This window comes from Hippoglossus hippoglossus, chromosome 21 (assembly GCF_009819705.1).
Source record: "Hippoglossus hippoglossus isolate fHipHip1 chromosome 21, fHipHip1.pri, whole genome shotgun sequence".
NCBI classification, from domain to species: Eukaryota; Metazoa; Chordata; class Actinopteri; order Pleuronectiformes; family Pleuronectidae; genus Hippoglossus; species Hippoglossus hippoglossus.
This window is the reverse complement of record NC_047171.1, coordinates 18,489,441-18,515,094: the sequence shown is the minus strand read 5'-3', so window position 1 is coordinate 18,515,094 and position 25,654 is coordinate 18,489,441. Positions and strand designations below refer to the sequence as shown.

Genomic DNA, 25,654 nt, shown 5'->3' with positions numbered 1-25,654 from the left:
GCTAGTTTGTGGAAGAATTATGACTGTTTAATTTTGTAATCTATGAAACTCAGGGGGTGTAGACATACTCTGACTCATACCTCACACAGATAGACGAGATGTAAAGTTTACTTTCTGGATGAAACTAGTGACAAAAAGAAGACAAGACAAGTTTCAATCTTGTGTGTGTGTTTTTACTGTCGACTGTTTGCCTTTTGTGTTTTTGTCCTTTTTCGGTTTATTCTTCTGGTTATACACTTGTATATAATATACACATTTATTTAAAGGGGAATTGCGGTATTTTTTCAACCTGGGCCTCATGTTTATAAATGTGTGTGTGTGTGTAAATGTATGGTTCATACTAAAACATTTGGAATCAGTCTAGTAGATCGTCTCTTCTAGCAGTTGTGGCACAGTTACAGCAGTGGCTATAGTGTAATCTATTGGGGCAACTACGACAGTTCACGAAATGGCCACTAAAATTGCTGGTTTCCACCAATAAAAGGCTCAAATTGTTATTCTGGAACTTTGCTAAGAGTCTGGCAACATTACACTGTTATGTTTATACATTTTGTTGACTGCCACAGTTGCCCCGTAAGATTATATTGTAGCCACTGCAACTGGAGGAGGCCAACTACTCAACCTACTCTAAAAATATTTTGTTACTAGCATTCATTTATAAACATATGGCCCACGTTGATTTTACGAACTAAAATCTGAAAGTTTCAGATTAAGAGGAGCTCCACTTGTGATGTGTTTTATGTGATAGTACATTAAATATCTTTTATTCATCTTTTCTTAAGCAATTTGAGAAGATTTTAAACATTTTTCTCGACTTTGAATTTCAAAGATCAGTAGTTTAAGAAAAATCATTGACAAGTTGATAGACAAAGGGAAACAAACACACACATGGGAATCGCTGTCACTAATGCACTTTCATTTCACTCTCTCGGTTGTGTGCATGCATCACTTGAGGGGAAAAGCTTTACTGATCATCCTGACACATGACGTCATTTCATGTGCAGTAACCTTTCCAAACGCTGTCACTCATTCCTGAAAAGGGGAATGTCACAGGCGTCTTTCAGTCTCTCTCTTCTATCTTTTGTGGATTATAATAATAATAATCCACAAACACAAATGATACCCTAATTTCTGCACATGATACAAACTGCAAACTTACACGGTATAAAAGTGAATCTTCCTACAGAAAAGTTTGGAATTTGGTCCGCAGTGTTTTACCTTTTTTCCATTTATTTACCGAGGGAAGCTTCACTGAGGGCAGTGCTCTCTGACATGAAGGTCATGCTCACATCTCTACTATGTGTTGCCCACTGAATCCTTAAGCCTTCTGTAGACAGTATGACCCTCTTGGGATCCAGTAGTAGTGATGTAATATCTTATTCTTAATCTTAATGTGGATCGACACATATTTTACTCTATTCATGTTCATTAAGGGCTGCAAAGTATTTCCACCATATTTCATCAGCATTTTGCTAAACTTTAAGAATAACAAAGGTATTTTCACCGTCTCCCCTCTTTTCTGGCCCGTACCGCTTGTGTAACCTGTCTTTTCTTTACCTCTCTTTCCCTCCTTTTGACCTCCTCCTCCTCCCGTGTCTCTCTAACAGAGTAGTATAAACAGCATGATGAGCATGTACAGCGAGACTGGTGACTATGGCAACGCCAGGGTGAGCGGCGAGATCCTGCTGAACATCAGCTACAGCTACAAGACCGGTGCGCTCAACATCCTGGTCAAAGAGTGTCACAATCTGGCCACGGGAGACGAGAGGAAGCAGCGCACGGACGCGTAGGAGTGCACACACACACACAGACACACACACACACACACACACACACACACACACACACACACAGATATCGATACCCATATCATACGTTTTTACATGCTTTATTTCGATGGCTGATAGCAACTGTAGATATTTGCTAATATCACTGTCACTTTTCATAGTAACATTTATTGGTTAAATATCCGTCTTCATGTCGTTGTTTCAATCGACAAATTTGATGGATTCTTGCCAAACATTGCTCTTTCTGTAAAAAAACATTTGAATTAATAAAAGGTTTTGTATTTTATTGATATTGGCCACAAAGATCCATAATTGCCTGTGCAAGAATCTGCTGTAATATAGTAGAGACAGGAAGAATCTGCATGTGATTTCCTGCGACGGGGCTCGACTGAGTGTCCGTGTTGTTTTCACTGCAGATATGTGAAGACTTACCTGCTGCCGGACATGTCACGACAGAGCAAGAGGAAGACGAGCATCAAGGCCAACAACATTAACCCTGTTTTCAATGAGAATCTGAGGGTCAGTGGCTGAAAACCTCCCCAACGTTCAGTCTTGATCTGCGAAGCTTCATTCTTATAGTAAAGCTCCTGTGTTTCCTCTCATGTCGTGCAGTACGTGATCAGCCACTCGCAGCTGGAGACTCGAACCCTGCAGGCGTCCGTGTGGCACCACGACCGCTTCGGACACAACAGCTTCCTCGGAGAAGTGGAGCTGTCGTTGGACACCTGCGAGTTCGATTCCCAGATTGAGGAGTGGTACGCTCTGCAGCCAAAGGTAGCAACCCCAAATCAGCACGTACACATGTTGTCTCCTTCTCCTGTGTTATACAAATACAAACACACAACAAGTGCCTGAGAGGTTTGTGAAATGTGTTTGTGTAGATGGAGAGCGGTGTAGACTCTACCATGCAGTATAAAGGAGAACTGACAGTCGTGTTGAAGTATATACCTGCAGAGAAGAACCTCACGCTGCCTCTGGACCAAGTGCAAGGTACACTCACAACTGTGATGTCTATTATTTATTATATTGCGGAACAGGTTGCAAAATCGTTTGTGTTACTACCTCTGCAAAGGAGATTATGATTTCACCAGCATGTTTGTTTGTATGTTAGTTGGCAGCATGGATGTGTAATGGGTCAGGAAAGAACTCATAAATTATGGTGTGGATCCAGATCAAGGGCCGACCTAGGATTTTTTTTTACTTTCTTTAAAACTGTGAGATCGGTTGTTTTTTGACGATTTCACCAATTTCCCAGAGAATAACTCATTGATGAAACTGACACATTTAGGGAGCTGATATTTAGGAGTATGTGTTATTCTGTGCAGTTGTATTGAATTGAAAGGAACGTTCAGGCTTTGGTATGCTATTCAATTTACAAATTTTGACAGAGAGAAATGAATTGTCAGTGTCTCCCATTTGTTCAATACCTTACATGGTTTTATATATCCTCTTATTCCATATGGTCTGAAGGTTGCATATTTATTATTCTTTTTATCAGGTCGTTCCCACACTTCATTGAAGCTCTCAGAAAATATTTAGATCCTCTCAAGTAAAGAAAAATTGAAAGACTGAAATCTCTCATTTACAAATGTACACAAAGGTTTAGTCTGGTCCTTTGTTGAAGCCACTATCACAGAAATGTCCTCTTTGAATCTTCATGGGTAACAAGCAGATCATCTCAGCGTCTGTTAGCCGCTCTCTTCAGGCCTCTACAGATGTTCTGGGCTCTGGCCACTCGATGACAGTCGAGTGGCAATCCAGTATTTTGATTGCTTTAAGTGAACCTTCACCTCATTCTCAGGCCGTGTGTACTCTGGAGCAGGTTTTCTCCAAGGACCTCTCTGTATTTGGCTGCACTCATCCTTCCTTCAACTCAATACCATGCTGCACTGTAGGGATGGTTTTAGTCAGGTGATGAATAGAGAGGTTACGAGACAAAGCACATTAAAAAAATACGTCAACGCAAAAACATTTAAAACAAAACGCTGCAACGAATCCAAAGGTTCCTCTAAACCAAAGCCTCATCAGGCGACCAGGTTTCAGACACACAACAACATCTAAAACAAAACAACTTCCTCATTTTTACTTTAATTGCATGGCAGTTATTTTTTCCAGGGATTACAAGTATAGTTAGTCCTTTTTTTTTTTTTTTTTCTCGCTCATTATGTCCAGAAAGCAAGAACTATAAACACCATCACCTGATACCAGACATACTTCTGTGTGTGGTAACATATTCATCAGCTCAAACTGCAACATCCTGAGGAGTTTAGCCTCTTTTGAAGAGCTCAAATTCCACAATTTCACGTCTCATTAATTCAATTTCTAGCTCCTTTTGTTGTTTGATTTTCAAACTGTAGAATTAGCCATTTTCTTTGTTGTTTAAATGTTAAAGCTCCCTTGAGTGATGTCACTGTTTAATTCTAATTTACCTGTTGAATTTTTTTCCTTACATCTACAGCCTATTCATTGATGTGTGGTTTGTTACACCTGAGTATAGCTTGTAGTACATGTCGTGCGTCCATGTGTTTGTCTATGTACACACTTGTGTTCATATGCTTTCCATGTAAAGTACATACTTCGGACCTGTTTTCTTTCTCAAGTGTTACATAAATAAATTAATGATTTGTTTGTTCTCTCTGTGTTTGCCTCTCTCCCTCCTCAGTGAAGAAAGGGTTCCTGAAAGGCAAGAAGACGAGCAGCTTCACCCTCCCTCAAGGGGGCATGGTTGAGCTGCTCGTCAAAGGAGCCAAAAATCTAACGGCTGTGAAGTCTGGAGGAACGTCTGATCCGTTTGTAAAAGGGTGAGATGCTCCCTGCTGGTTACGTGACCTGTGATTTACAAAGAAACGGCCCCAACACAGCAGTAATTGCCACTCTCCCCTTCATCCCAGGTACCTCCTTCCAGACAGCAACAAGTCGACCAAGCACAAGACGGCGGTGGAGCGACGCACAGTGCACCCGCAGTGGAACCACACCTTCACCTACTGCGGCCTGCAGACAGGGGACCTCGACAACGTCTGCCTGGAGCTCACCGTGTGGGACAAAGAGGCTCTGGCCAGCAACATCTTCCTGGGAGGAGTCAGGCTGGGAGCCGGCACAGGTATGTGTAAGAAAAAGTAAAATATCTGGATAGACCTTGTTAGTGAAGCTGCTTTCAGACATGCACTGAACTCCAGACATTTTCCTGAAATTACCTAGAGAGCTGTATGAGAACGCATATGTCCAAATCAATGGCCATAAACGCTTTTGGCCTCGATGCCAGTATGTATGTGTGTTGTAAACAAAAACATCTGACTCTGATTTTCCATTGTTCATGTCTGAAAACAACTTATATTTGACACCTCCTGCACTTTTCTTTCTCTTATAAGTTTAATGTCTTTCCTATGATTTCAAATACAATAATGAAACTACTTCTCTGTGGTCTAAATAGCTTTTCTGGAAGATTAAGAAGGTTGAAAGGTCTAACTTGAACAAAAATTCCTTTGTCCATGAAATTAGACTTTTATTCATACATGCGTATAAATAAAAGTCCTGAATCATGTGTTTATCGTGTTTGTCTGGAAGGCCAAAAAACTGAGCTGCACAGCTGAGAGCTGCTGTTTTCGTCCTCTGGTCATTAAGTTTGCCTGAAAAACATTCAAAGAGAAAACAGCTTGTGTGTGAGAGCTGTACGATTTGAGACAAAGGCCTGTTTTCTTTTGTATTGTAAATACTGAGATTATTTAAGAAAGACTGTTTTTCAGTGTTCGGGCAAACAGATTAGTTTGGTTCTTCAAATATTGACATGTACTTTATTTCGAACTCATGAATATTTAACTAATCTTAATCTTGATTTCTTTAATACTATAGAATGTGACAAACTTTTTTTTTTCTCAATTACTGTACTTCAGTACAATTTAGACATAATTAAACTATACTTTGACAGTCTGGTAAATGTGTTTGTATGCTTGTTGCCAAGAAGCTTGATAATCATTTTTGTGTTTGTACAGTAAATATGAAGCTGGAGCTGAAACCCAGTTAGCGTTGCTTTGCATAAAGACGGGGAAGAGGGGTAATGGTTGTCCAAAAGATAAAAATAAAATCAGACGTTATTTAAATCAGTTTTATTCCTGTACCCTAATAGTTTGAAACTGTTGTTTATTTATTCCTATATATTTATTTTTACCTTCACCGAGGAGGCTGTTTTCGTTGGTCTTTGTTTGATTGTTATTTAGAAGGCTTATTCAAAATACTTAATACAAAACCAGTGAATGGATTTAACATTTTTGGTGAGAATCCAGATCAGGGGGCGTATCCAGGAATCTTTTCACTGTAGCTGTGTTTTTCAAATGTTGAAAAACACAGCTACATTGTGTTTTTCAACATTTTCTCAGACATGGCATTTATGATTTTGTGCACTTTGGTGCAGATCCAAATAAAAATCTGGATCGAGTGAATTTAAATATGCATTTTACTGATACCCTTATAGTTCTATGAAAATGTGTTGTTTTGTGAGCCCAGGGCTTCAAACTTAATTCATTCAGCCATTCATTTACAATTCATCAAATATTAAAGAGTGAGTGCAGTGCCGAGGGAGCGTTTGTCTCCTCGGGGCTCGACAGCAGGAGTAGTTCTAGCAAACTAAAACAAATGTTTGCTCGTTTGTTTGTTTCTCCCCTGAAGGGAAAAGCTATGGGAGCGAGGTAGACTGGATGGACTCCTGCGGGGAGGAACAGCGGGTGTGGCAACGCATGACTGACAACCCAGAGGTCCCTCAGGAGTGCACACTGATGCTGCGATCCAGCATGCGCAAACGTGAGACATGAGCCGGACCAAAGCCCAGAGGATGAAGGATAAAGAAGGAGGGAGAGGAGGAAGAGAAAAAGAAGAGGTTTGAGTGGTGGAGACGGGTCCCGACCTTTTCTCCGCCCTGAGATGTTCAGATCCAGAACAGCCAGTCATGCCTTACACACTCATCTACATGTGTCCCTCAGCATCTAGTCTTGACCAAACACTGCTGTTCACCGCTGAATATTTAAAAAAAAAAAACATGTATGTAACTTACTATAGCTACAGAATAAGCACACGGTGTGACTCCTGATGCGTCCGTCCTCGTCTCTGTGATACATTTACTCGAGTCATTTCCTCGTGTAGTAACGGCTGAAGTAGACCACAGTCGACAATGCACCAACCAATCATGTAGAATCGTAGACGTTCCCTTTACAACGAAGCTGCATCCTGGTCTGAAGCACACAATGATGCCTCATTAACAGCTGTGTTCAGGGGTGGAAAGTGACTGGTGTTAGTGCGACTGTGCCATCATCATCCATTTAATTATAACTGAAGCAGAATGATGATCAACTGAGAACACTTGAAGACTCCTCAGAGTACGTACACACTGTGGTGGTCACTGCCATGCTTCTGTTTTAGATGTATGAGGGATCCAAATAGAGAAACCCTCTATAAACCTTTGGCTTTGCAGAGGGTAGCACTGTAGCCTGGTTCCTGGTTTGAGTCCCTGTTGTGTGGGGGGTTTTCTCCCAGAGTCCATGTCAATTGTTGATTGAAGACTCTAAAGCTTATGTTGGCCTTGCGATACACTGACGACTTGTCCAGAGTGTACCCCCCCTCTCGCCAAATATCAGCTGGGATCCAGCCCCCCCCCCCCCCCCCTTGACCCTCACAGGATATGTGTTATAGATTCTATTCAATTTAATTCAGTTTTATTTGTATAGCCCCAAATCATAAGAAGGCACTTTACATCGTAAGGTCGAGACCATACAAATATATAGGTAATGGATGGAAGTACAACAAAATTATACTGGGTTGAAAGTAGAAATACTTCACTCAAATACTTTTAAGTTTACTCAAACTCCACCAATGAGTCAGTTATGCCTCTGAATAATGGTCAAAATATTCATCTTTTTTAATCATAATTTTTAATTCGTAATTTTATAGATTTTTGACATTTGTGTTCAGTTTTGTCATATTTCACTTGTGAATCCTTGATTTAAATATTTCAAAAATAATTGCGGGGTCACACTGACCTTCACCTTTGATCTTTGACCACCAAATCACTATCCGTTCATCTTTTAGTCCGAGTGGATGTTTGTGTCAAATTTGATAGAAATTCCCTCCTGAGATATTGTGTTTCGGACGTACATCAAAATAAAAATTAGAACATTATACCTGATTAGCATCCCCATGCTAGCACCGTCACAGTAACAGGAGTACTCCCACTCAGTTCATTTCCACCACTGACTGTCTGGTAAAAAATAATCTGTGGCACAAAGTCTGGATGGTTCCATGATTTAGACTAGATTCAATGTAAATGAACATGACACTGTATCAGTGTGATAATAGATATGCATGGTACTGTATTAGACAAGAACAAAAGGAGGTTATTAAAAGCACTGATAATGACATCACTTTACACTCAGAAGAGGACGTGTGATTTGCGGTGCGTTCCTAGGAACCCTGAGGCCGCCGCTGTGTGATAGTGAGTCAGCACTGAGCAAGGCTGCGTTCGTCTCAGGGGGAGCCCGATAACGTGTCAGTGGCAGTCACCTTGTCCCTGTCACCCGCGGCTTCGCGGCTCCGTGGCCCACCATCCTGTGACGAATCACGCAGTTCACCAAAAGATGAATAAAAAGGATCCTCCAGTTTTAAACCCTGCTCGTCCATTTTTCATATTGGTTTGCCAGTTTCTGAACGCTCGTCCTTGGCAAAACTGAACTCGCAGAGCAAAATAGTTTCACACTCCACACTTAAAGTAATAACTCATGGTGTTCACTGTACAATGTATTTTAGATGAGAGGCTCGTGCAATACCCGATTAACTGAAGAAGCTCTTGATGTACATCATGTGGTGTCTCTGCTCCAAACATCAGATTCACTCCATTCAAGCCTTTTTGTCCAAAATATGTTACGGGAATATTTTGAAATAAACACATCTTTCCATAGACTAACTGTTTGATTGATTTATTGAACGTTTCCAATTTTTCTAAATGTATACTAGACTATTTCAGTGTTTTCTTTGTAAGTGGTAGCGCCAACACTATTTGGGTATTTCTGACTGAAGGAGTGTACAAAAATCTTTTTCAGTCATTTATAATTATAATTTCCCATCCCAGTCGGAGGTTTTCAAATTGCTTGCAAGTGTCAAAAACCCAAAGTTAATGAAGTGCATTGATATGAGATAAACGTGGAAAATATTCACATTGAAATTATTTTTTTTAAACAGTACTTCACAGTGATTTTGGCAAATTAAAAGACCAGTGGAATGATCAAAGGAGCTGCTGATTTATTTTCTGTCAAACTTTAAATTGTTTGATTAATTTCTGTGGCACAAACCAAACTATTTTACCTAAAGATTATTCACAGTCTTGTGCAACAGACTATAACTCAACTCTGTTTTATGGTTTCATCAGAATAAAGTCGTTGAGGGATTTAAACCATCTGTTGGAGGAAAAAGTTTTAAACTTGATCCATCTTTACTTCCAGACCTGAAGAGAAAGTATATTTCATAATTCATGTACAATATACTTTTCATGTAAGTTAAAAACTGTATTTACCTGTCGTCCCGGTTACTTATTTGTCGTGATTTGCCCTTCAGGGCCACCGTCGTATTTTCTCACACACCTCTTGCGTGCACTCTCACTGACACACTGAAGATCACAACCTCCATGAAAAACATTTTTAATCAGTGTTTTGTAAATTCTGACGTATGTACTTTACAGTTTTCCAGGGAGTGTCAGAGAACGTCATTATCCAAGAAATGAGATATAAATATTAAGACAGGCGAAAGGTTTTCTACAGTAAAAATACTTTTTGTACAAAATAGTAAAACATATTTCTGATTGAAAATATCAATAATAATAATAATAAAACATACAGAAAGACGTGACTGAGGAATCAATATGATTGTAATGTACTGTATGACCCACTTAGTAATCTCCATGACTCAAACTTTTGATGGCACACACACACACACACACACTACACACACACACCTTAAGATACAGGACTGAAATGAGTTCTCATTGGATGAGTTGGATGAGTAGTTGGGATGTTGCAGTGTTACCTGTGTGAGTTTAGGTCGAGTGGGACACGTGGACAGAAACAGAAGGTCAGAGCAGGTCCTGTCTGCTCTCACTGGGGAGGGGAAAGGATCAAACATGGCCGACAGTCCGCAGATGTGCACTGAAAAAGGCAGCCGTGTTTTTATGATTGACAGCCCTGACCCGCCTCCTGCTGTAGCAACATCTCGTCCTTGCGGAGCGGGAAGGTGTCGATGGTGGTGAATATTTCAGGGTATGTGATGGGGAACGGGTAGCGTTGCTTGTCCATGCCCTGCTTGTCTACCAGCACCATTTGGAAAGACCTCTGTGGGATCTGGAGCAGTAACCTAGGAAACACACATCAGCCCAGTGAGCAGCTGTGGAGTGTGTGCGTGTGCATGTGCGTGTGTGTGTGTGTGTGTCTGTGTGGGTGGGTGTACCTGATTTGCAGGGACAGTGCCGGGGTGAGCAGCTGGTGTCGAATCCGTCCAATCTGTGCAGGGTAAGTCCCGACCAGCTCGATCACTGTCACATGCCTCAGGTCCAGTCCACACTGAGCGTGCTGCTCCCACAGGACAGACGAGGGAAACAAGACGGATCCATAACTTTTATAACTTTGCTATTGATTCCAGTGCAGCACAAACAAAACTGAGCACAGCTCCAAGTCCAGAGAGTATTAAACTCTGTTAAACTAAGTTTAGACAGCGCTCAGGCTGCAAGTAATGATTATTTTCATGATTTATTCAAGTCCTCCTCGACTCAAAAATGTGTTTTACTCATTGTTATTTCACTCGGATGCTCGATTTTCACTGATCAGAATTATGTATGTGCAGAGTCTGATTGTATCATTACATTAACTGTCCTCACAAGAAATCTTAAAAGGCTTAGTATTATATATATAACAATAATGAAACTGGTTTATACGAAAAAAACACACTTTGTGTTTTCTGATATATAAACACACAGCACAGACTTATTCATATATCTGTGTGTGGAAGCTGCTATATAAACTTGATGGACGACACAGACTGTAAATAAAGATGGACGACATGTCGGAATCCCCAGAGGTGAAGGCAAAATGTCTAGATCGCCACCTGGTGGCTGGCTGCAGTAAAGGAGAAGTAATTGATTTCTATCTATGATAGATATAGATAAATAAATACATTATTTCAGAATTTAATTATACAAAATAATTATAATTTTCCAGAGCTCAAAAGGTTACATTTGTTGCTTTTTCAGCTCAAATTTCAAAGTAACTTGATTGCAAATATTTGACATTTTATTTATTGGTTATCAAAATAGTTGCTGATTAGGAATAAGACAAACTTTTATTATTTGTTTGTCTTCCAGCTGATAACCCAGTGGCTCTGAAAGGTCGGGCGTTTAGAGACAGTTCAGACTTAATGGATTGTGACGAGCTCGGGAACATCCATCTCCGGCACCGCCTTATCACATTCCAGCGTCAGGATCATTTATTCATCGCCTTGACATTTTCTCTTCATCACCGCGCCCGCCCTCCTATTCTTCTGCTGCTTTGTCCCACTTGGGCGGCTGAGCGAGAGAGTAAACCCAACACACAAACACACACACACACACACGCACTGCGGTTCTCCGTGGGAGCAGAGATGACACCAATCACTGCAATCGCCTCTGAGCTCCTGCCCGTGTTCTGTCTTTGCGTCGTGTCTCACCTGTAAGTTCGTCATCTGGAAGCGGTAATTATGATTGGCAGCCGTTGGCGCCGAGATGATGAGGAGCCGTCGCTTCTCGTAGAACTGGTCCAGTAGCGCTGCAGCTGTCCGGACGCCCACGTTGATGTTCATGGCTGCGATGACAATGAATGCACGATTAAGTGATAATATAGAAGGGACGACGCACAGGGAATCTATCACAGCACAATATGACGAGGAGATGCTGCATGATTTTATAATGTTTACTCCGTCTGTAAGTGAATTGAAAACTACATTAATTGCTAATTGTCTGTTGAGCTGCAACACAGGCTCTGCCATACACTACTTTTTTTTTTTTCTCACAGATACAGATGTTCGGTCGACGAGCAGCCGGCATTGATTTTTCAGATCGATGGAAAGCCGCAGGGGCCATTTTTCACTTCAACTGAGCTTCTCACAGGGAGAGCAGTTAAGCACAGGTAGATAAATACAAACAAAGTATCTGCAACATTCTTCTGTTTAGTGCTACTGAGGCACAAGGAAATGAAAAGTAACTGGAAGTGTGGGTGTAGGGTTAGTATCAGAGTCTCAAACCCTAACTTTTGGTTTTAAAGCAGCCTGATTACTTTAACCATGACAAATAGAGTAGGAGGGGCTGATTGATCAGAAAACATGTTACTGATGTTAATACTTATAATAAGAAATTTAAGATATTTTTAATTATAAAAAAGGGAGAAACTAAAATGAATACTCTGCATTTATGTGCCTCCACCAACCAGTGCAGTCCCTGCATGTGCTCTAGAAATATGACATTCACAATTATATGAGGTAAACGTGACCTTTGACCTTTAACCACTAAAATCTAATCCCCAAAACTTTAAGATATTCCCTAAAGGCAGACTTAAGATATCATGTTCAAGAGGCCAAAATCATGTTTTGTGAGACCTTGACCTTTGACCTTTGACCACACAAATCTTATCAGTTATTCTGGAAGTCTAAGTGGATATTTGTGCCAAATTGGAAAGGTTTCTCTTGAGGTGTTCTTAGGATAACATGTTCATGAGGCAGAAAAGGATTATGTGAAGTCCTTACAAATAAACCCTAATGCTGCAGATCCTCCATTGATCAAACATTCATTTTTACAAATTGCTATGAGAAATGTTCAAATAAATAATAGGTTTAACTCTGAATACAAGCTTGTTTGTGACATCTGTCTGTTTGTGGATGAGTGTGTGATCATCGTCATGCAGTATACGTACCTGCACAGGCTATGTCTGTGCCAGACCAGGTGAGTCCGTACTGACACACTCTGGCAGCGCTGCTCCGCAGCTCGTAGCCGCCTGTGCACGTGAACGCACACGTGGCGCCGTAGTTGTCTCCGTCACTGTCGCACTTCATGTAGCCGTTGTCAGGGGCAAACAGGGAGCTGCAGCGGCGCACTGAACACAGAGACGCACACGAGACACACAATGGGAGAAGTCTGACTTTTAACAAAGAGGGAGGAATTTAATTGTTGCACTTCAACTGGAGGACTGAGGTTTAAATGAAGAGTAGTTGTGTCTTAATTCAGAGGCCTGATTTTTTCTTAAGTCTGTATGATTGGATGATATCATGAATTAATCATAACTGTATAACACGGCTGACCTCATTCCAAAGGCTCTGATAGACGCAGCTGTTTACCTCAGTGTGTTAATCCAGGAAATATCACATTATCACCTAGTAAATCTCTGGTGCTTGTTGGTTCAGGTGCTCATCAAAGCCGGGTGTATACATCACATTATGAGTATGATGGAGGACACAGATTCCACTGAATCCATTAAATCCCTAAACCAGAGGTTATATGGGGATATTTCCCATTAAACAGCTTCACCCTTGAACAGCTGTGTATTTGGTTTTACTCGGAACTCAAAACTTGGAACTTGAAAGGTTCTGGCTCAAGCTGAAGAAGACCCATCAACCACAGATCATTAGTTCTCGTCTCTAGGAGGCAGAATCATCACATTCATGGAGAAGGAGCAGCTCCATCACAGCCGGGAGAAGAACCTCTGACCTTCTTCCAAAGAAATGACTTCCTTCATACAATATCCAAACCAACAGATTCCTAGAAAATGTCCCACAACAACAAATAAACAGGGAAATAGAGTTCCTATAATAAAATAATTGAATCAAATTTAAACTAAAGACGTTATTCTCCATATTTTTGAGTTGTACTTCCCATTTATTTACGTTTGTTTCACATTAAGCTGACCTGCTGTGCACTAACCACATGACATGTAGGTTACACCAGCAATTAAGTGTAGAGATTGAACAAGGTCTGTTTCCTCTTTAAGTAGAACCTGTTACGATCTGCTTTGATTGCTGCACCCTGAAGTGTTTCACTTCAGTCTAATCATCCTGACCTCCTTGTGTATTTCATCTCTGTGCTGTTCTGTTCGGTTCCCCAGTGTTTCCTCACATTTCTTGTTCCCTGATGGGTTTGGTTAATCTGTCCTCTGTTGGAGTTTTGCCTTTTTGCAACCTGAGTTAGTTTTTTGATTGGATGCCATGCATTTCTGCCTCCAACAAAGACTGTAAGCTTGCTGTTTTTTTCAAAATGTCACAGTTATTAAATACTTTCCAGGAGACCACTTGGAAATAACCCCTTAGAATAAAGTTTTACTGAGACCCTGCCCCACACAGATAATCAGACACCGTCTTTAGAAACTCACCTCGCACTCTGACTGTGAAGCGGCAGGATCCTTTGTTCCCTGCTCGGTCAAACACGGTGTAGGACATCTTGTGGAGCGCCTCTGGGAAGTCTGATTTGGAAGCTTTCCCTTTCAGGATAACGCTGCAAAAGACAGGCTCAGGTTTAATCTTTCACTGTGATCTGGCTGCTTCGAGGGGGAATAACAAACTGGGGTGAGTGTTGGAGATTAGACTGACTCTGTGAGGATGCCATCTGCAGTGTCGACCCCCTCCGGTGTGTCCCAGGTCACCCTCGCTGTCAGTTTCCCTGGCTCTGCCCACTTATCCTTCACAGTAGGACACTTTATTTTGGGAGGATCAATATCTACAGAGAGAGAAAGAGAAAACAAAAATGGTCGACATTAAAATGTACATGTGTTACTGCATGGATCACAAATGGAGAGTAGCCTGAAGATAATGTTCCAAATTCACTAATCCTGAACCCTCTTCACTGTTGTTATAATTAATTCAAATTCAATTAATTTAAATAAATAAGAAAACCTCATCTTAGCTGCTCAACTAATGGCAGCCCTCACCTGTAGCTCCATTAACCAGCAAAATAAAAGAATCTGGACATCTAAAATATAAAATTGAGTTATCGAGACACGGAGACACTGAGAGACAGGTTGATATGAAACGTTTCAATTATTTAAGAGATTCGTCTGGAGACTCGGTTTCAATAGTCACGGCCTGTTTGTAAGGCAATAACAGAAAAGTAAAATGCATCATCGCTTTAGGGGAGAATGAGTCTTAACAGACCGACAAAGGAGATTCAATGTCATTTCACAAACAACATCGGTGAGTATATGCGTGCTGTGTTGCAGTGACATCTGAAGCTGTGTGTGTGTGTGTTGTGATTGCCCACTGTTACCAAGGCTGCAGGACTATTTAGTCATTTCTATGTTCAGCTGAGTGCCTGAGCCTTATCGCTCATCTTTTCACAAAAAACGGTCATTTTCAGTTTCAGACTCAGGCTACAAAGACGTGAAATACATTCACATTTTTTTGCTGTGTGTGTGTGTGTCTGTGTGTCTTTGTATTTCACAGAAATCAATAATATAAATATAAACATGTAACCATGTAACATTTAACCAGTCTCTCTCCATTGTAGGTTTTTCCAAGGCTTCCAGTCCTCTGCCGGAGCAAAAAAGAAGGACACACACAGTCTTACCGACACAGGTGGGAACAGCAGCGCTCCACACTTTGGTGTGCTGGCAGGTCGCCGTCTTCTGGCCCTTCAGACTGAATCCAGGAGAGCAGAAGAACTCGCAGCGAGAGTTGAAGTAAGAGCCGTCCGAACACTTGTAGCCTCCGTTGACGGGCATGTCCGGCTTAGGACAGCGGATCTCTGTCAGAGAAGAGTTCAGTTCACAACTTTGTCTAAGGTCGTTGATAATCGTTACACCCAAACACGACATCTTCCACCTACCGTAGCCCAAACAAACCAAAAAGAGAAATACAACAAACTAAAAAGTCAAGACACTGGTTATATTATTAGCATATTAAACTATGACTTTGAAATCCTTGTGCAAAAAAGAGTCAACATTCTTTCACAGTCATTTCCCGGTTTAAAGTCCATATCTTGCTCTATATCTATCTCTATAAAATCCAGACAAATTAAAATCGTCCAAATCAGTACACTGATTCATAAAATAAGTTCAGACTGTAAACGATGAGTCATACTGAACTAGATAAGTCAATCTCTAGCTTTTACTAAACAAATCCTTCAAACCGCCTCCCACACACTGAGAAGTTTCTTCACCTCACTCTTTGCTTGCTAATGACTTGAGGAATATAGCTTCTCTTCTTCAGTCTGTTCACGTAATTGAAATAATTTAAACCCGGTGCATTCATTCACTGATATTGGCCTTTAATTAAAAGATATCAACCACTTCGTGTTGACCTTTTAAAGTTATGGTTTTCATTTTGCTTGATTATATCATTATTGCAGAACTAATCAGCCCCACTCTGTCTAGAAAAGCCACTTCATTTATTCTGGAGCAGCGGTGGGGGTTTAAGATTTAGTAGCAGCGGCAGTAATTTTCCATCAGTGTCTGAGTTACAATGGAGCAGTTTAATGCCCCATGTCTCATAAATACTGTTTCTTTCCAGAGGCTTCCCACTCGCCAAGAAGAGACTCTGGGGAGAAGTAATGGATCCAGGATATTGTTTACGAATTTGACTGATTAAAAAAAAATCTGCTGCAGATACGACTTGGATGGAAAACCAGCCTCTCCCGACACTTCACCCCAAGAAATAAACCTTGATGCTCAGAAATGTAAAGGATTATTTTTTTAAATCCACTTTAGATATAGCAATGTGTAGGTGTGTGGATGTATGCTTTTAAATATATATATTTAGAGATGTTATGTATGTGTCAGAGTTTTTGAAGGTTTCAAAAAGTAAAATTTCGGACTTTTTTAGACCACGAAGAAAACGTTTTAAATCGAGGTGAAGTACGACAGCTATGAAGGAATATCGGAGTCCAAGAATTACTCTCAGGGATATGAGCTCTATTGGGTGCCATTCAAGTTTAAGATAAAGGGACACAGATAAGTAGAGAATAACCTAGAAACAGAACATCTCTTTAACTACAGACACAGACAGTAGGGTTTGTAGATGATCAGTTATCAGTTCCACGATGGTCTTGTTTGTAGTTTTATTACAGTGTGCTAATATCCGACTATGCATGCTGCCAAAACAACTTCTAAAATGGCGACAGAAGTAGCGTTAAATCAACATTATCGTAATTTAGACCTAGTATGTAACTTTTTAAGGCCTAAAATTCTGATTATTACATTCATACACATACACCTCAGAGACCCTGCTGTGTGGATGTTAGTTCTCACCTCTGCAGGCGTAGTTAGAGGACCAGTGTTTGCTCGCCATGCACACCACCTCCGGGCTCTGGACCTCGTATCCCTGCTTACAGCGGATTTTACAGCGCGTCCCCATCACGTTCTTGTAGTGCTCTCCTCTGGGTGTGCGGCAGCTCACATCGCCGTGTTTTATTTTAATGGGCGCGCACCACGGGGCCCCTAAAAATGGAGGACAGATGATGACACTGACTTTTTTTTCAAAAGCATCATGGCAATTCAGTTTTTTTATAGTTCAACCTGAAACTCAACAACACCACACTACTGGAGAAAGGGTTTGTTATATCAGTGTTTATTATGGGCTCAATCATATCTTACCTGAAGACTGTAAAAGCTAAGAAAGACTTCCCTGTGCTGTAAGTGTGAAAATGCAGAAACACGCCCATCGTCTGAGTTCAGACAGATACGGTGGATTTCTCATTACCTTGTCTGAGACTTCCCATAATCCAACAGTGTCTGATGAGGCAAGGAAGATGGTCTCACTTGAGGAAAAGATAATGATGTGAAGAGGGCACTTACATTTCTGAATGTGTGTGTGATAGAGGTTAAGATAAAAGTCTGTGTTTGGAGTGTGGCCATATTTTAACTCTCAGCTCTGGTTATTATGCGTCTGCTTCTATTTTCACCCCTCTGAGATTTTATTCCTGCAGAAGTACAACCCTGATTATACCGAGCGAAAACACATCAGTTGTACTTTAGTCCTCATTAAAGTGAAATCGTGCACATCCACGACTGTCCTGTGAATATTAAGAGTTTGATTGATGCATCAACTTGAGGAACGTCAAAGTCTCATTGGTCCAAACATATCTAATGTTTTTATCGACCACAATTTTTGTATCTCTTTTTTTAATAAGCTAGATTTGACATTAAAGTTATGTGCTTCACGTACGCCTTGATTTATCTTTAACTCTTTCCATTGCCCTTCATTGCATTCTTTTCATTATTGATGAACATACTTTACACCTCAGCCAAGTGTAAGAAGTTTTTTAAGCTATTTTGAGATAGTCAAAAGTAACAAAATTCACATCTGAAGATTGTAAATTTTCCTGCTGTATCTCATGACATTTTATGGGGGATTATATTATGGACTACTTCAGCTGGAAATCCAGGAAGTTACTGGTCCAGACCAAAGCTGCTTTCAGACACGCACTGACGTCCAGACATTCTCTTAAAATTTTCCAGGGGGGCTGTACGTGAGAAAGCAAATGTCAGAGTCAGCTGCTCTGGACATTTGCAAAACTTTTCCTGCTAGGCCCCTTGAAAAATGGTCGAGTGAGCCCACTTGAGAGTGGAACAAAACTAAAACAATACAAATGTCTCTGAATAAAAAAGACAAGACGCAGACGAATACGTCAACTTGGAAAGAGCTTTTGACGATAAGGACCATGTTCATGGGCAGTAAATGTTCCTGTTGCTGTTGCTGTGACATGTCTGACACAACCTCCTGTTGTATAGAAATAGTCCAGCACACAATCCCCCAATTGAGCAATAAAACAAGTGTCCCATCGGTCTAAAACTTCTCTTCTTGTCTCCTCCCATGGACGATACGGCTGCCATCTCTACAACGCTTGCGTAAGAATCCCTTGTCTGATGCCAAGTTTGAGAGGCAACAAGGTTCGTTTCCAGAACACAGAAATCCAGATCTGCAGTTTGTTTCCTGCTGGCTCAGGACAAACTCCAACCCTCAGGACCAACGCATTGTCTGCACACACTCGGAGAGGACACACACCATATTAGGCAAATTTTCAGTTGGAATGAAAAGGGGATTCATTACACAGCAAACCTCCCTCGCTCCCTCTCCCTCTCTGCATGTGTGTGTGCGTGTGTGTGTTGGCCGAGTCTCCAGAGCGGCTGAGTAAGAGAAAAAATAATACTACATTTCAGCTTTTACACACAGAGAGAGTTTGGTTTGGCCTGGACGATAATGTTCCGTATCTAAGTGACCCTGAATTTAAAGTTGGAAGCTACTTTGACGAAACTGTGTCAGTTTACAAAACTGGCTGAATGACCTGGTATTAAATTACGACTCTCTAAAGATGCAGTTAAATAAAAAATACTGTTTTTCTCATTTAACCCTGTCACTGTGAATTGCTGCTCTGAGTATATAACAATACATTTCTTTTTTTCTCTTGCTATAAAACTTTAAAGCAACACTGTGCTGCTCAATGTTTACTGAGCAGCAGCGCCCTCTGCAGTCCCATTCACTGAACTGAAACACAACTGAACGGTGGGTATTACCCATAATCCCCAGGTTCCAGAACCAGAAGAGCTGCTGCTGTACAAAATCCACCAAACTCTGTTTAGAATTGTTCATGTTGTAAAAGTTTCCTGCTTAATATTGGAGATAAAAATAAATAGTTTTTAATGACTTTTAGGTCTTTTGAACTGATTTACAGTTGAGCATTACTGTTGAACTCGTTGAACCTTTTGGATCTGAGACTTTGCTGGCATTTCAAAATCTAGATTTATTTTCTGATCTTACAATGCTGATCAAGGAGGTAGGACAGTTTACAGCACCACATATATCACTTCAGCTCCGTCACCCACGCCACCAGAACTTTTGAGCAATCCAATTAAATCTAAGAGATTTTATTTGAATCCCCTTCATTACTCTGCAACATCTCGAGAAGAGAAGAAGATGCTCTAAGTGCCATTTCACTATGATTCATCAAGACGAGAGGAACTGTAGTTAACTTGCAAAGAGCAGTTGCTCCTGATAAACAATAAACACTCCCTAAAATGAAATAACCGTATGTGTATCTGCATGTTGTCACCTTTATATCGACGAGAATACGAGTCCTCATCGTCTCCGTAGGCGTACTGTCCTGACCCTGGGGGGGAGAGAGAGAAAAGAAAGAAAAAGCAACTACTATGACGAAAAGAGCTGCGTCCAAGATGTTAGGCAACGTTTGACAGCATCGTCCTGGGCTGAACTGTCGGCCTTTTTTTCTTTTCAGCCACACAGCACCAAGAGCAGGCTGCAAATCATTACTTAACTTTTCATTTGTACCAAACTCCAGGGGGCCGATCTGAATCTTTTGGACAGGACACATCCAGAGAGGATGAACCCGAAACCTCTGTTTTTTTCCCCCAGATGATTAGGAAAAATTGCTAAGTGATTTGTTCTGCGACCCCCATTTTGTGTTTGGTAGAAATGAAAGAAGAAGCTCCAGTTATTTTGAAACTATTTGTTCCAAAACAGCTCAGATAAATCCTACTTACCATGGACAGTGATTTAATTTGAGTTAACTTTGAGCAGATTTATCAGACGGAGCAAAAGTGAATTCAGATGCTAAAACTTGCAGCGTTCAAGAAGCGAAATGTTTCTCAGAGCTGCTGCGGGACACAGCTGAGCGGCGCTGGTAAAAGACAAATGTGAGGAGAATTGTGATGAGCAAGGAGGATTATTTTGGGAAAAGAGGAAGAAGGGATCAGGAGGAGCAGGTCAAGATGCAATAAAAACGAAGAGGGAAAAGGAAATGGGTGAGGAAGGGGTTAAAGTAGGGGGGAGGGGTGTTCAACCTTGGCCCCGGGATGTTCTGAACCTCGGTGTGAATGTGTCCTCTGTTCGGGCTCCACAAGGGAGGAGTGTTCGAGCTCCTCCAGCTCCACATATTGGCCGCGTGTTGATCAATGAGCCTGATACTGTGGTGAGCACATCTCCCGTCCCCCATTTCTCCTCATGGCTTTTCTGTCAGTTTAATAAAAAAAACTGTCTGGACCCAAAACGCTGCAAGTCACACACACACACAACAAGCTTTGAGGTTTCAGCAGTCAGATCACACAGCGTGGATTGTGCAGAGCAAACCCACACACTGAGTGAGTCATATTCAGAGGTCTAATGGGAAAAAGTCTAGTAACGGATTCTTAATGGGGAGAAGGAGGCAGAGAAAGGTATGGAAAACTAATAACAGGTGTGTGTGAGTATTTGTGTGTGTTTTTGTGTGTGTCTTCTTCATAATGAGCCTTAGTTTGAGCCAAAATGTCCAGAAAACTGATCAGTTAGAGTTCTGTAACATCGGATATAACAACGTACATCATGTCAAACGGAGGCTACTTGTTTCTGATTGGCTGGTACATGTTACGATAAAGAATGACGAACTTTTACTCTTCTCCAAATGCAAAAAACAAACAAATGGATATGTGTTTTAAAATCTTCATCAATAAGGTTTTTCATAAAAGTTTGGATATTTATTATAATTTAATGAACTAAAAATGCCCCTCACACCTTCACAGAGCCACATGTGTCTTTGAATGTCTTGTTTTGACCGAGCAAGAGTCCAAAACCTAAAGATACTCAGTTTACTTTGATAAATGACATAGAAAAGCACCAACCGTTTATTAGAAAAGTTCTAATACTTAGAATAGTATTAGAAATCTAAATGTATTCTCCAAGTACCCCTCCAAACAGACGTCTTCATTGTTAGAGGCACAGCACCACATACATAAACCTCAGTTCAGACATTTAATCGATATCTCTCCACTGATGGAAGAGCACCTTCCAAAACCCCATTAAAGAAATTGACCAATAAAAATGGCATCATTTTGTCCCTGTAGAATCCTGCAGATAATAAATGCCCAAACATAAAAAATCTACTTGTGTTGCAAGTCCAGTCGTTGCCTTTCACTTTAACACTCATTGTAGATGAACCATGCGACAATTTAGCTAAGCAATTGTTAAATTGTATTCATTTTTCTCTGATAAACATTATGAGCTGGGGTTTGCAGTCACAATGATAATTGCCTATAAAATATTTAGATGTCTGAAGCCAAACAATAAACAATAAATTTTAGCAATTACAAACAAAACAGAACGATACATCCAGAGGAACAATTTAACGGAAGTTTATTGTTAATAGTCTTGAGCTGTTTTCTTTTGGCCCTCTTATTTCTCGAAGGAAGAACATATAAATATTCAACAGGAAATGAGCTTTAGCAAAAAATGTAACAAATGAATTAAACAAATAAAACAGAACTCTCTCGTTTGATGGTGTGTGAAGTCACCTTTGTGATAAAAGGACACTGAGGCAAGCTTACAGGGCCATAAATGTGTGTTAGGCACCAACTAAAACTTTCTTTTTGTTTTGTTTTTCATGCTCTAATGATAATTTCCTCCTTTCTTTCATATATTCTTAATGTCCTTCTTTGCAGACCTAAACGGTCGCTGCAGTTATTTTTCTTGCCTTTAGCTGGAAGGGGCCTGGCTGGACTATTGACTATGTATAAAAATAGACGACATGACTGCACAATAGGTCATTCATTTCAAAAAAGTAAAAGTACATGTCAAGTAACATTTTCTCGAAGATGGTTTTATTCGATGTAATAAAAACAAGGTTAAGTGTCATGATTGACCGCTGAGACTGACTCGTGATTGGTCAGGCATGTGTATCTATGGGATCTCGCTAACTTGACTCCATTCCCTGATCCTAACTGCTCAGACTCTGGCTCCAAATGAGCAAGAGGACAGTGTTCGTATTCGGGATATTTCAGCTTCATTTCTGAATATTCAGACGAAGTGGAGACGTGTCGTCTATCTTTATGTGGAGTGTGTCATCTGGACCTGCAGGCTCGACACTGCTCGGTCTGCAGCTCTGCAGTTGGATTAACTTGACTGAACCCTCACTGATAAAAAGCATTCCAGATTCAAAACGAGTCCAAAATGAGAATTTGTGACATGAGACTAATCTTTCAATCGTGTCTGATACATCTGTCAACATGATGAGGTGTGATCAGACACCGGCGTCATCTTTCTGCTCAATTCTCCTACTTTTAAAAGAGAAAGATGTCTCAGTGGCAGAAGTGCAGACAGCAGAAAACCTCTGGGAGTGAGTAAGCTTTAAATTACAGAGGCTGATATTCCAATTAGCTTTTCTCTGCGGGTCTGTAATACACACTGTCATTATGTGAAGTCGGTTGAAGTATGGCTACAGGCTACCGGAGCAGGGGAGACGCCATGATTACCCAGTTATGTAATATTTTTTTCCAGCACTAATGATTTCTGTTCCAGTTGTACTGTATTTACCAACACATCCACTCCTGCAACCGTCTGTAAGAGCTGCTTCTTATGTCACCATTAGTGGTAATAAATCTAATTCACATGTACAGTATAATGTCAGAGTTCTGCCGTCTGGGATCTGAGTGATGAAATAATGCTGCATTTCCAGTAAAGGCTCAGATGCTAATCATCACCATCAGAGGTGAGACGTAACTAAGTATATTTACTTAGTTACTGTACTAAAGTACATTTTGGCACCTTAATGGAGTATCTCCTATTTTATTTCAGGTTAAATATGCTGAGTCTCAGAGACACAAGTGCGGTGATGTGTAAATTGGCCTTCATCGGAAACATAAATCTGAATTACTCATAACGCTGGTGGATGGTTTGCAGCTGTTTGCAAACACATTCATTAAATCAGTTTTATCAGGTGAATAAATATCGTTGTGTTTACGGCTTGTTCCGCTGCTCCTGGTTAATGCAGCTTTAAGTTATACACTGTAATATCAGCTATTCATTAATAAACACTAAGCTCCTGATCTGTTGCTCAGGCCACATTTCTCTGTCAGACACACACACGTCTGCGGTCACTGTTTTGCAGTGATTGTGCTCTGTGGCATTTCCCCAGGTTACTCACTGTGATCTCTCTGCTCCTGACCCACATCAGTACAAGACTCATCATGGAAAATGTGATCGGCCTTCAATGAGAACTTGCTACAGAACAGTTCTCAAAAAATTCCTACCCAGTTTTAGACATCCACACACAACTGAAAACTGAGCCAACTGACCCCTAAAACAAACACACCCCTGTAAAATAAACACACATACACACACACACAGAGGAGGAGAGAGAGAGAGAGAGAGAGAGAGAGAGAGAGAGAGAGAGAGAGAGAGAGAGAGAGAGAGAGAGAGAGAGAGAGAGAGAGAGTCGTGACTGTCGGCTCGACAAGCGGTTTTTAGTCTGTCAGTGTATATCTGCTCTGCAGTTTTGTTCATGTTGCAGCCTGTATGATCATACAGCAGCAGTGAGCCACTCTCATACCATCTACAGGCACATAGCCACGACATACAGAAACACACACACACACACACACACACACACACACACACACACACACACACACACACACACACACACACACACACACACACACACACACTGTTCTGCACTTTCTGGCTTCATTGTCTTCTTAGATGGGATGTTACACTTTCCTCTATTTCATTATTGCTTAATATGACAATTATTTCTATTTTTGACTAATAATTTCATCTAAAAAACACATCACATTTTCCCAAAGTCGTATGTCTTATGCAACTAACTGAGATTCTCACAAAACTCACAATTTCGAGAGGGGGCTAAAGAACTTCAGAGATGTTTGCAAAAAATTGTTTAAATTATTCGTCGATCCTTAAATGAATAGCCGCCAATTCATTTTCTAGCATTCCACACGTCATTTGATTGATTGATTGATTGATCATTTGTTGCAGTTCTACCTCGGTGTGTGTGTGTGTGTGTGTGCTTGTTTTGTTAGGGACCTTCTCCAGTAGATCTCATGGGAACCAAAGCCTGGTCCCAATGGAGTAAAACGTCATTTCTGAAGTCCTGGTTCATGTTAGTGGTGAGATGTGAACTGTGGTTAGGTTCGGGTTAGGGTTAGAAGTGGTAATGGTGAAGGTTTTGGTTCCAAGGCTTGTTTTAAGGTTAAGTTAAGGTTAAGGTTAAGTTGAGGGTTAGGGTTAGAGAATTAGTAACTACTGTTATGTTTAAAGTAAGTTTTCAACCAATGTAGGTCAATGTAATGTCGTCTGAAGTTATGCAGAAGTGTGTGTGTGTGTGTTTGTGTGCGTGAGTGAGTGAGTGAGAGAGAGAGGGAGACAGAGACCTTCTGTGTTTGCTCAACACCAGGACAGAACCTCATCAGTACAGTAAAACACTCCCAGACCTCATGCACTCACAAGTTGAGTAAGTTTTTTATCCAGTATTTAAAATCGAATAACTGATTATTGGATCATTATTAGTATTAAAACGTTATAAAGACCACAGGCATGTGAAAGGATCAAATGAAAAGTTACAGTGCTGGTGCAGGGTTTTCACCAGAGCCTCAGCACAGAAACGTCCCCCAGATGCACACTGTACTCCCCCCGCTGTCTGTCCACCCCCTCCACGTAAACACAACGGCGGCTCACCGAAACCCAGCGGTGACAGGAAGCCTCGATCTCGTGCGTAAAAAGTGAAACGAGACGTCTTCCCTCAGGACAAACCTTTATACCTCGGCCCCATCCTCCAGACCAGTGACTTCACACGTTTTCCACATTAAGTGCAAAGATCCAAAGAAATTATTTTTGGGGTTAATCGATAACGTCACAGCGGTGGATGAGAGGCCCCTCGGTCGGTGCTTACCTTCGTACCCGGAGCAGAGACAGAGCTGGACGAGCAGGAGCAGCAGCGGCCACATGTCTGTACCGAGCGAGGCGCGGGACGGTCGCTGTTCAACATGCGAAGCGGAGCCTGCAGGAAAACTTCCAGCGCATTCCTGCTTCCAAAGGCCCGCCTCTCCGTC

General features: G+C 41.0%; 2 protein-coding genes across 8 annotated transcripts in view; one reads left to right on the top strand and one right to left on the bottom strand.

Annotated features, from left to right (window-relative positions):
- Positions 1-8,727, top strand: part of sytl5 (synaptotagmin-like 5) — a 42,397-nt gene extending 33,670 nt beyond the window's left edge. For all 6 annotated transcript variants that reach the window (XM_034573584.1, XM_034573580.1, XM_034573582.1 and 3 more), the window contains 8 exons: positions 1,608-1,786; positions 2,204-2,306; positions 2,400-2,561; positions 2,669-2,777; positions 4,450-4,588; positions 4,679-4,887; positions 6,450-7,383; positions 7,423-8,727. In XM_034573584.1, coding sequence (XP_034429475.1) covers positions 1,608-1,786; positions 2,204-2,306; positions 2,400-2,561; positions 2,669-2,777; positions 4,450-4,588; positions 4,679-4,887; positions 6,450-6,592 — 1,044 coding nt within the window. In that variant the 3' untranslated portion in view covers positions 6,593-7,383; positions 7,423-8,727. The remainder of the gene's footprint in view (positions 1-1,607; positions 1,787-2,203; positions 2,307-2,399; positions 2,562-2,668; positions 2,778-4,449; positions 4,589-4,678; positions 4,888-6,449; positions 7,384-7,422) is intronic.
- A 719-nt stretch (positions 8,728-9,446) lies between these two features.
- srpx (sushi-repeat containing protein X-linked) overlaps positions 9,447-25,654 on the bottom strand; it is a 16,272-nt gene continuing 64 nt past the window's right edge. Inside the window, exons 1-10 of one of the 2 annotated variants that reach the window (XM_034573586.1) lie at positions 25,495-25,654; positions 19,873-19,929; positions 17,072-17,260; positions 15,394-15,570; positions 14,421-14,547; positions 14,204-14,325; positions 12,755-12,934; positions 11,517-11,650; positions 10,266-10,387; positions 9,447-10,172 (exon numbers count right to left, since the gene is read on the bottom strand). The exon at positions 25,495-25,654 is cut by the window's right edge and continues 63 nt beyond it. In XM_034573586.1, coding sequence (XP_034429477.1) covers positions 9,989-10,172; positions 10,266-10,387; positions 11,517-11,650; positions 12,755-12,934; positions 14,204-14,325; positions 14,421-14,547; positions 15,394-15,570; positions 17,072-17,260; positions 19,873-19,929; positions 25,495-25,549 — 1,347 coding nt within the window. In that variant the 5' untranslated portion in view covers positions 25,550-25,654 and the 3' untranslated portion in view covers positions 9,447-9,988. The remainder of the gene's footprint in view (positions 10,173-10,265; positions 10,388-11,516; positions 11,651-12,754; positions 12,935-14,203; positions 14,326-14,420; positions 14,548-15,393; positions 15,571-17,071; positions 17,261-19,872; positions 19,930-25,494) is intronic. The other variant, XM_034573587.1, reaches the window with a different exon arrangement.